General features: G+C 40.6%; 1 protein-coding gene across 1 annotated transcript in view; it reads right to left on the bottom strand.

Moving 5' to 3' along the window:
- Nucleotides 1-2,035: 2,035 nt before the first annotated feature.
- The window catches only part of UPF2 (UPF2 regulator of nonsense mediated mRNA decay), a 52,163-nt gene continuing 42,538 nt past the window's right edge, over nucleotides 2,036-11,660 (bottom strand). The window contains exons 21-22 of the mRNA XM_021530978.2: nucleotides 8,679-8,799; nucleotides 2,036-3,245 (exon numbers count right to left, since the gene is read on the bottom strand). Coding sequence (XP_021386653.1) covers nucleotides 3,236-3,245; nucleotides 8,679-8,799 — 131 coding nt within the window. The 3' untranslated portion in view covers nucleotides 2,036-3,235. The remainder of the gene's footprint in view (nucleotides 3,246-8,678; nucleotides 8,800-11,660) is intronic.

Genomic DNA, 11,660 nt, shown 5'->3' with positions numbered 1-11,660 from the left:
AACAGGCCTCCAAGTAACGCACCATAAATCATGGAATGGTTTGGGTTGGAAGGGATCTTAAAGCTCATCCAGTTCCACCCCATGCCATGGGCAGGGACCCGTTCCACCAGACCAGGTTGCTCAGAGCTCCCTCACAGGAGCCAGGGATGGCCCCAGACCCCTCCTGCCACGTCTCCTGGACTCAGGCACATTCAGGTCCCTCAGGTGGTCACAAACCTGTCTCCTATGACAGGAAGGACTTCATTCCCCCAAGGCCCTGCCTTGAGCTTTGGAAGCTTGAGAGATGTGGGAAGAGAAGTTACCATCCAAAACTGAGGCACAATTATTGAGCACAAACCTACACAAACAAAAGTACACTTTGTACCAACCTGCAGCACTCTTTGTCTGTCAGCTCAAGGAGCCTCACATCAGTGAAGACAACTCCAAATGCCAGGGCCTGACTTTCGCCCAAATTCTTTCCACAGAATGATAAGATAACAGAAATCTTTTACGTAATCAAAGCCATGAAACAGTTTCTCCCTCATCTACATACGCTTTCCCACACTTAACTCCTTGCCTGCAGGGTTGGGAGCACTGCTGCAGAAACGCTCTTTGCAAGGGCACCTTCAAGCAGCATCCCTTGAGAAAGGCTCCCAGGGAACATCCCCTGCCCTGTCCAGCAGTGCCACAGGTTGAATTTGGGATGACTTCCCCAGTCACCACATGCACCCATGAGTCACTGCACTGCAGGGAAGAGAGGCAACAACATTAAACATAATTTAATTCATTAAAATAAACATCTTGTAATCCGGGTAAAGCAACAATATTCATAGGTGACAGACACCAATGAAAACAGAGGCAAAACAAAATTCCCCATTGTGTATCAGCCCCAGGCTGCTCACCCAACAATTTTAATCAAACGCCCTCTAAAGGAAGGCAGAGTTTTCTAAAGACATGAGAGAGAGCCATGCAATCCCTGCAGCAAGAACCTGCACGTGGATCAGGTGGTGAAACTGCTGTGCAAGCTGCAGGACCAGCACCCAGCCACACCACGAGATGTGGGGTCAGCACATGCGAAGGCAAGGAATAAAGTGGATGCAAACTGGAGTTTTTTCTGTGTATCATGAAATGGTTTGGGTTGGAAGGGACTTCTAAAAGTCACTCACTTCACCACCCCTGCAATGAGCAGGGACAGCTTCAAATACATCAGGCTGAAATCTCGCATGTTTCCAGGCATGGGGCATCCACCACCTCTCTGGGAAATCTGTGCCAGTGTCTCATCACCCTCACTGAAAAAAATTCCTTCCCTATATCTAATTTAGGTCAACCCTCTTTTAGATTACAACCATCACTCCTTGTCCTACTGGAACAGGCCCTGCTAAAAAGTTTGTCCCTGTACATTCAACTCTGATTTATTTCACTCACAATGCTCTTTGAGGTTCTTATTCAGCACAACATTAAAATAAGTAATCTTAAAATTAACCTTTAGAAGGTTTCACTGAACTGTTTTTTATTTCATCCTTAAGTCAGAAAAATCCCCAGCTGTCCCTAAACTATCTTCAGAAAATAATTTTATAAAGACATTTCCATTGATCCCAAGGCATTGGACTGACATATATAAAACAGAGCTAATATTTTATTTTCATGCAGTTACTCAATCTGGATAAATTAAATGCTTTTGAAACTAAGCAAGATGTTGAGAAAAGGAAGCTGACTCTGAACCACAACTAGATACTTAATTTTTTGTAATAGGAATTGGTATTTGCTATTAGGAATTGGTTGGCATTGTTGTTTGGGGAAGTGGAACTTGACCAGGGGATATTGTAGGAGACGTTCCTGGACGTTCCTGAGATCCTGGACAATCTCAGAGTGACAAACATCATTAATGAATGTACTCATTAATTTCATGTGGAAAGAAAACTATATGAAAAAAATCATGTAAGACTTGAATCAAAGACCTGGAATTCCTGTCCAAACTACAGCCCACAGTACACCACAAACCCTTCAAAACATCATTTCCAAAGAACAAAGTGAATGTCAAGAGGCAGACACTGACTCTAAATTACAACACTTTATTGCAGCATTGGCAAAGGTCAGATTTCTGAAGCTGGTGAAGATCGGGCGGCATTTCTGTATGAAATGTTACAATTTTACAAGTCTCTCTTCCTACATGCAGAAACCAAAACCAGTGGTAAAAAGGATTTTAAAAGAGCTAAAAAAAAGAATTAGTAGTAACATACAGATGGGCTCTTGAACTCAATGAACTACCTCTACCTGAAAGCAAACAAAACCCTACACTAATAAATAACAGATTGTCAGAAACAGACCAAGAAACCTCATTTCTACTTAGAAAAAAATAAAAATTCTACTTGCTTCCAGACTTAAATCTTTTTTTTTTTAAACTTTTTGTTTGTTTCAATAGACACAGAGGCTTATCAACCCATGAAGATCAACAAAATATTTGGATCCACTCCTTGACATCCTCCTTTTACGCTGACTGGCACGTTTTGGTTTTCAATGATACATACAATGGGCTCAACTATATCCCTGTCCTTAGGCTGGTGTCAGGCTGTTCCAAGCAGTACGAGTCAACACCCCGTGTTCATCAACCTCACTTTCTATTTTAAACCTTAACAGACATTTTACCTCCTTGGCTCTTCAGTTTTTCACCCCTCCCCACCCCCTTTCTGGCACATCTGGTAGCAAAAGGCTCTTCCTTAACCAAGAACATCCTCACTGAGGAGTGTTTGAGAAGTTATCCTACTCGGCAGGGTTTTCTTCTGGATTTTGCTGTTTGCTCTATGTTTTTCTACTGTAGATTTGCAGCCCTCAAAGAACATCCTTCCAACACCAAGTGCTCGAGTCGGAGACAACGTAACTTGTGGCGAGTTCAGAGCTTTATTTCCCTGCACGCTGAGCTGCCAAAGGCCTTTCCCGTTCCAGTGCAATCGGCTGAACTCCGGGCTGCTCCGGCTCTCGCCGAGCTCTCGCAGGTCAAGCTCCCCGTCTCGCTCGTTTGCTTCTGCTCCTATGAGAAGATTAACCCTCAAGGCGGTTCCCATAACAAAAAGCTTTTTTTGGGGGGGTGGGGGGGGAGAGGGGAGGCTGCTCTTCGTGCCCCACGGCCCCAGCCTGTCCCAGGTTTCGGTTCTGAACGCTCTAGACTGACATGCTGAGATGTGTCCACTGCTCTCGTTTAATCGCTGGAGGACTCCACAACACCAGAGATACGGGACCTAATGAAATGGCGGCTGGATCAACGTCTCCTGCGGGGAGAGGGAGAGAGGAGTCAGAGCGGCCTGAGGGGCCCCAAAAGCAGCTGCCACTCATTCATTCTGATACCCTTTTACCCTCAAAGTTACATATTTCTCTTCTCTGCACAACCATTTCAAAAGGCCACACTGGACAAAAGCAGCGGGGCAATCTGCACCTTATCATTCCAGAGGAGATGCTGAGCTACTGAAGCACAGCTGTGAATTTGCTGAAAAAGGAGTTATTGTAAATAGTTTTCATCTTTCTCTGCAGTTTCTTAATGCTTAAAGTTCTGCAGAAATGTTACAAAGGGCTATCTAGAGGCAAATAATTGGTTAGAACCTTTTTTAGAGTCCATAGGTGCATTTAAGTGTTCCACCATCCCTTGTTCATGAAACACATCCCTAAATGTGACAAAAAGTCACATTTAATTCTTTTAAGAACGTACAAATAGAAGAATGACATTGAAAAATGACACCAGTTTGTAGGCAGGGGATTCAACAAGACCAGGGCAATGCAGCAGTAAGGCCACCCCAGTGTCACTAACTTCAGCACATCGGGACTCCTTTTTAGCTGATTTTAGGCTGTAAATTAAAATTAATAACAGACATCAAAATAAAACTTCAACATTTACAATTCCAAGAAAACTCCAGGGCTACACACCCAGATTTTTTACCATGTAAACACAACAGCTCATGTTTCTTTACATCAGTGCATAATCTTCCAGTGTTTGTTCAACAGTCATTTGATCTAAACCTGGTTTGTACTGAAGATCTTGCAAGAAAAATGTTACAGATATGTTATGTGAACATAGTAACTTCTGCATCTCTTGTACCAGATGAAGCTTTCACACTAATTTTGTATTTGTATGAGTTGCTTTGTTCTAACATCCAGTATTTGTTTATACAAAAATGCTGTGTATTTTTGCCAGGAAGTCCTGAGCTGATGCATCATTAGAACTCTCTGCAGCACTGCTTCTATTACTTGGTTTTAACCACCTGTTAGTGTTACATAATGTAATATTCCAATTTTTTGTGGCACACTCAACATCAGAACACTGGCTATGTGCTGTCAATAGAAAAGAACTTTAATTTTTATTTATTTAGTAGACTGACATCTCACTTGCAGAATGCTACAGCCGAGGGCAGACATCACTGAATTGGAGGATCATGCTTTTAGCTCTCCACCTCCCCTTAAAAAATAATTCTACTGCTCATGGGGAGGGAAGGAAGAAGGCTGGGACTGGCTGAATGTCTCCAGCTTGGTCAAAATGACTCTCACCCAAACCAGCAGCTACCAGTACACGCTGGTGGCAGATCCCTGTTTGAGGGGATCACAGCAATGTGCTGCTGCCAAAAACAGCAGCAGCAGTTTTTCCCAAGCAGGTATTTCACATTTGTGTCTGACCCAGCAGACTTGATCCAAACCTGTATTTGGCAAGGTCAAACTCAGTACACAGATGTAATCAAAACCACCTTGAGCTCTGTGTGTAAAAGAAATCAATTCTTTGCAGTCTCTTCCCACACTCCCCTTCCTGCCACTGACACACTGTTAATGTGTATGAAATTCAGAGTCGGCTTCTCTTGCCACTGCTGAGCATTAGCAGTGACAGGGAAACACACAGAACCTCAGACATGGCTGGAGCAGAAAACTGGAAGCCAAGAAAACACACAGAAACCTCACACCCTGGGCTATGAAATAATCACAAAGCCATGGCACGGGTGAAGCTGGGAGAGCTCAGTCAGCAGGACAACTTTACAGCTTCAACTGAGAAGTGCCCAGGAGAATATCAATAATCAACTCCTTTCTGCATGTTGCTAACATCACAAGATCACGAAAATCTCTATTTCTTGACATATGAGACCTTTGAAGTTGGATTTCACACTTATCCCTAATGCCCTCGTGTCCTCCAACCCACTCTGCATTTCTGCAGTGCTGCATTTCTTCACAAATCTCCTCAGAAACTTCCAGCTCCAAACACCTCCTCTCCCAATTCACTCCCTGCTTTGCTCTTCTCAACTAATCTCAGCTTCCATGCTCTTTGGTCTCTCTCCCCCTAATCACCCAAAACCATGAACAAGAAACAGAAAACACTAAGGTGCCCATTAAAAACCAATCACATCTGACTTACCATGTTCCATACTGTGAACATCAAAATTCAAATAAACCACGCAAGCTGAACTCCCCTAAGTAAGAGGATCTTAAATTCTGTGAGTTATTTTATATTCTCATCTATCTATTAAAAATAAAATACTCTGACAAAGTGAAATCAAAGTCATTGTGTACAGTGGGTTGGGAGCAGGGAGGTGTTTTGGGGCCTGGTAGCTGGTTTCCAGTGGGCCATAGAGCTGCAGGGATTTTTGGTAGGCAGTTTTTATAATTTATATTGAAAGAACCTTTTAAAATGCAGGAGTATTTTTAACTGATCATGGCTTATAAATACAATTTTGCCTTCCATTCTCTCTGAACTGTGATTGATCAGGTGTCTCTCCAACGTTGCTGTCTGGGTTAGACTCACACCCTGCTTGCAGAGCTCAACAAGCACCTGAGGCTTTTCCATTCTTGTTTGCTCAGCTCCAGTGCAGTCCACCTGAAGCAGCTGCAAGATTTGGAGGCCCCCTCCCATATTCCTCCCTTTGCTTCCCTCCCATGAAACAGCTGAAAAGGGGTTTGGAATTTCTTAGCTGTGTTTGAAAGGCTCATCTCAGTAAGAAATGAATTCAAAGCTTCATACAGCAGTATTGTCAATGCATCAACTTCATGACAGCTGATGTATGAATTGTGTTGGTCCAGTAGTTGAAACAGGAAATCATGTTAAATTCACATTTCTCCTTATTATCAAAACTCTGATTTTTCACCATTAATGCAATAGTCTTTATGATGAGAATATTTAGCTAATAAAATCCCAGCATCCTGTTATTATTGTTATGCTTCATTTTTCTTTATTAAATGGGTTAAAAATAAGTAAGAGTCGGATGTAAACAGGAGACCTGAGATCACCATTTAACTTGAATATAATTTGGTTTGCCAGCCTATACCTGCATCCCATGGGGAACTTTGGGCACAGGCAGGCCCTATACCATACTTTCAAAACAGCAACAAATTTTTAGGCTGCATCTTTTAATAAGGAGAGGTTTAACAAGATAAAATCCTTGGTAAGGCTCCACTTCTCAACAGAAGAATTACAAGGAGAAATGTGACTTTCTTGGTAATCAATATTTTTTAAATTATTTTATATAATGTGGTTATTTTCATTTCACTTTTAAAACCAAGCCATTTAATGGATCTCAATTTTTTAAACAAAGAAAAACCACTTTATATTTTAAGAAGCTGTTCCTAATGGTACAAGTCAATTTTTATGATAATCCCATCACCAAAAAAAAATTACTTCAGTAAATTTTGTGTTTCCTGAAGGTAGTAATTTAATAGCCTGCGAGCCAAAGGCCTCTCTTAACACACAAATGCTACAGAACTGGAGGCAAGAGAGAAAATTGTTTTTCTCACAGTTCTGCTGAAGCAAATCAAGGAACTCTACTTTTAACGGAGTCACAGTAAATAATCTTTAAGGCCAGCAAGCCTAAAATGTACGAGTCCCAGGAAGAATCTCCTCCTTACAGCATCAGCATGTCTCAAAACCTGAGGCAATACAAGCAGGCAATTCCAAACAAACAGAAACAAACTCCAATTTTTGATCCAGCATTTTGCACATACTAAATAATAATAAATCTGACAAAGCTTGCAAATCTCACTGCATTTACTTCAGTACAGAGCAAGGACATTAACAGAGGAGAAATAAAGTAAAACCTGCAGAAGATTTCTCTTTGTTTAAAAACATTTAGAGGGCTAATTGTTAGGATTAAGGTTAGGGTAGAGGGCTAATTGTTTAATGAGATCCAGTTGTTCAGGGCCAAAAACATATGGAAGAACCCAGTGCCCCCTTCTGAAATGAACTGCTACAATAGGTAGATTTGGATTTAACTTCCTAAAAGGTGTTTGAAACACAGTGCTTAGGGCATGTTTTAACACAAAAGCAAAGGTAAAAACAACAAATAAATTTCTCTACTCTCAACACTCCCTGAAATGCAAGAAAAGCCTCATTCCTACCTCAGCTATCAGAACCCGTCACACTGTACATTACAGTGGAATCAACCAGGAGATTCTTTTGCTTAGATTATCCCTAACGTCAAGAATTTTAAAATAAGTTGTATACCTTAAACAAAGCAGCAAACTATTATTTCCAGTAAGTTTGTGCTATTTTGCAAGAAAATAACATTTCAATTATGTTCATGTACAAAGTAGCAGCAACAACACAACACAGTGTCCTTATGGAAGTGATAGTATCTGTGTTACACCATTTGTTCTACCAGGCCTGAATGTGAAACCTTCTCTACACAGATATCAAAATTTACAGCTCAGTTCCTCTCTGCTCAGTGAGATCCTCCAGTATCCTCAGATGTCACAGGGTAACGTTTTAACAAAGCACAAGAGGGGTCTGGGCAGAAACTGCAGAACAACCCTTAAAGTCAAAAGACAATTTTCAATATCCTACAAATCAGAGGCTCTAAAAGTGTGGGCAACAGACAATCTGTGCCAGTGGGAAGCCATTGGTGGACCCAGTCTCCAAGAAATACATTGAGTTAGGAAAAGTACTAGTTCCTTACTGCAGGCTGAGATGGCTCAACTGATGCATGACTGCCAGGCAGAGCACTGCAGTAGACAACAAATAAAATATATTTGCTCAAACAAACTTCCTGGTCTCTGCTCCAAGGAGCTTATGGATTTAAGGGAACAAAGAATAAACTCCATAATACAAAACTACATCAGAACTGCAAGTGTATGGCACCTGAATAAGCAAACACTATTCAAAATGTTTGCTGGATAACATCTGACCTACTTCAGTGAAGTCCTAAATTATATTGTCCCTACAACACCAGAATATAAAATCTGCTAAAGAAAATAATTTAAAAGAAATCTACAGATATCACATCTACTGGGCTGGCTGTTGTATTTAAAGAATAACCGCAGCATGCAGCTCGTGCCTGAAAGAACAGAAGGCTGCAGCTGTCAATGAAACACCTGCAAGTATTGTGGCAATTCAGTGTACCTGAACACTTTATATTCCTACAACAGCATTAAGTCACAGTGATATGAAAAAGCTACATCTCCCCCTCTCATGAAGAAATCAGACATGCATCTTTTAACCTACAAATCGATGCTCAGATTCTAGCAGCCATTTCAAAACTGAAAAATCTTCTGGCTTCCAAACTGTCACAGAGGTAGAGACACTGTGTTAGAAGTACAAAACACTGCTTGGCATTTTAAGAGAATGCTTTAGAATGGAAACGACTGCCCAAGCACTCACTACAGAGATCATTATCTCTTTCAATTATGAAGATAATGACTTGCCTAGAACCAGAATTACCACATTTAAAGGAAGATTGTCCTACCTCCCACCGGTTTTAAAGATTAGATCTGCATTAGGTGCTCCCTTCGGATGCTGGTAACGAGGCCGCCGCTCACGATTAGTATTTGCTGGAGCTGGACGCTGTGCCAGAGACTGCAACATTTCTGGGATTTCAGGCAGAAGTAAATAGAAGAAAGTTAAATACATTTTCTATGCATCGCTTTACATAGGAATTTACACATGCATTTTCACTGCCATTTACACTTACACTTTGCTGTACAGTTAACACTCAAGTTATTCCACGTAAGGTAATTACAAAAAGTTACAAATTGCATCCACAGATTTGATAAACCCAAGCTACCCCACAATATGAACTTGCATTTCCAGATGTTCCTGCAGAAGGAACTGCCAGCAATGGTTTTCATCACAGATGCTCAAGAAAAGGTCTGTGCCCTTTTCTTTCTAAACACATCAGCCACCATTTTCTTCATCAATGATCAGGAACAAAGACTCACAGCGGCATGAGTGGCCTCAACATTAAACCTCCCTGGAATAGTAACAACTGGACAATGCTGCTGCCAATTAAAGACTCAGCAAGAAACCTGTCCTAAAATTAGGCATTACCAGGCAGGTATTTAAGTCTAAGCTTGGCATAATTGGATCATTTTCCAGGGAAGACAGGCACCTGAAGAAGGTGACTCAGCTGACCTACATTGCACCAGCTGTCCCACGGATGGAGTTTTCCACTTTATCATCAGTGGGAATAATCTGGGTGCAGAAAGCAGCCCACACTATCCAGTTTAGCCTTGGACAGCCAACTTACAGGCAATTTAAATTAGGATAGTATTGTATTTTGACATTTGGTAAAACTTAATTTCTAAAACTTTCATTTTTAATGATAAAAAAAATGTTTCTTTACCAGGCTAGCTTAATGCTTATTAAGTAGCCAATATAATTACACATACATCATAGGAGGTAACCTCTGCCAATCTGTTAATGCCTCTAATGGAAAGTATTCCTACAGTCCACCTGAGCAGGGATCTACATTACTCAGCAAACAGACAGATGGGATAAATGAAGGGGAAAAGTGGAATGAGCTGTTAAATAGATTATGTTTGAAAGTCTGCTCTGTCTGGTTCTCCAATCTCTGGTAATCTCATTGGAGTCACACACCCATCACCTGCTGCACACACACTGCTCTCAGTGGGGCCAAACTAGAGACACTAATGAGGTTCCCTCACCATTTACAATATTCTGGTGAAATGTTCAGTGAAGTTCTCCACCCAGTCTTGGAGAAACTGGGAAACTGTGACTGATTCAATATCTGTGTCAACAGTCAGTGACCCTTGTATCCATGTTCTGTACACTGAATTCAGCACCTGGCCAAGGCAGGCACTGAACACACTGACAGCCCATGTTTGTACACATCAGGAAACATCAGCCTCCCCAAACCCCGTGAGCCAGGAGAGAGCTCTGGAGACAATGAGGAGACTCAGGAGGAAAGCCAGATGAGGGTGCCCTGCCAGACAGGTGTGAACAGCAAGCAGTGAATGAACAAATACATGCACATCTGCTTCTGTTTTCCACACACCAGGTGAAAGGAAATATGGAACTGGGAAATTCAGACTGGAGAATGTAACAGAAGGCAGAGATGGCAGGGGAGCACAGTGTGTTTTCTAGGCTGGAGGCACATCACCAAACCTCCTTAGTTCTTTAGTGAAGGAAAAAAATAATCTGCACAGAAAAGTACCAGTCTAAACTAAAGAACCACCCAAGTTCCTAATAGTTCTTTAAATTAAAAAATGTTTGTAATATACTAAGCTTTGCTGAAACATTAAATCTTTATCTGATACTACTTTGAAGTACATTGGTGAATTTCCATCTATTAGCTACCCTGTGCAGATGAAAAGAACAAGTACATGTGCAAAGGTTGGGACGACCCTGAGGCATTCTTCCAGAAACTGAGAATTCTTCCTTCGTGGTAATTTCAAAGCTTGAAACAGAAATTTAAACCCAACACTTTCACTCAATGAGTAGGTACCGACTTGTCACAGACAGGATGACTCTTCAAAAGTAACAATCAACTGCACAAAATCTAAATTAAAAATTCTTCTAAAGGTGAATGTAATTTGGCCTGTTTAATTTAGCCTGATTGAAAGGTCCTTCTTAGTTTAGTTTTACTCTGTATATTACCCAGGTTAAGATGCATCAAAAGCTGTTTTTAAAATGAATATTATTTATGGAAAAACCTTTAGCTTTTGTGTTGACCTCCTTCCTCTATTGCTTTATACACAGCGACTAAATAAAAATCTATGAGAAAATAAAAAAAGCCAATTTCCAGTTATCAATTCATATCAGTTGTCTGATTTTGTCCAACAGAAATAAATCAATGTGATCCTTTTTTGGATATACAGCACGATTGTTCACAATATTAGATTAGAACCTGTCTTAGATTAAACAGGTTCATTTTAGATATCAAAGTCATACAATGGTATGACCCAAATGCCTTGACCAGTAGAAATATTAGAAGTATCTAATGAAGAAAAACACAAAAAAAGTCTGAGAGAAGCACTAAAATGTCTAATTCTGGAGTCTCTACCTTTCTCACACATGGGCTTTATAAGAGCAGAGTGCTTCAGGAAAGTTTCTGAGCTAATTACCATGTTTAACACTAAGAATATATTGTGTTATCTCTTCAGAGCTCTGCAGGTACTCACTTTGGAAGATACTCCTTTTTACAAGTTTACTTCTCATACTATCAAAGTTCTGCAAGAAGTTCTGGATTCCATAGTGTTTTAAAATTAAAACTGCTTCAATTTACCACTTCTTGATGAACAATGACCTTTCACTAAATGCCTTAAATGAGATTTCCTGATAATTAACTACTTACACTGTGATTATCACCAGACTACAACATCTTTACAAAAAAAAAAGTAGAGCAAAAACTTTTGAGATGTTAAATGGCACCAGTAAGACATCAGTTTTATTGGTCTGGCTTTGTTTACTATCTGAGTGAGACAAAGGA

This window comes from Lonchura striata, chromosome 5, assembly GCF_046129695.1.
Source record: "Lonchura striata isolate bLonStr1 chromosome 5, bLonStr1.mat, whole genome shotgun sequence".
Classification (NCBI taxonomy): domain Eukaryota; kingdom Metazoa; phylum Chordata; class Aves; order Passeriformes; family Estrildidae; genus Lonchura; species Lonchura striata.
The sequence above is the reverse complement of the archived record's forward strand: the minus strand, read 5'-3'. Positions and strand labels throughout refer to the sequence as shown.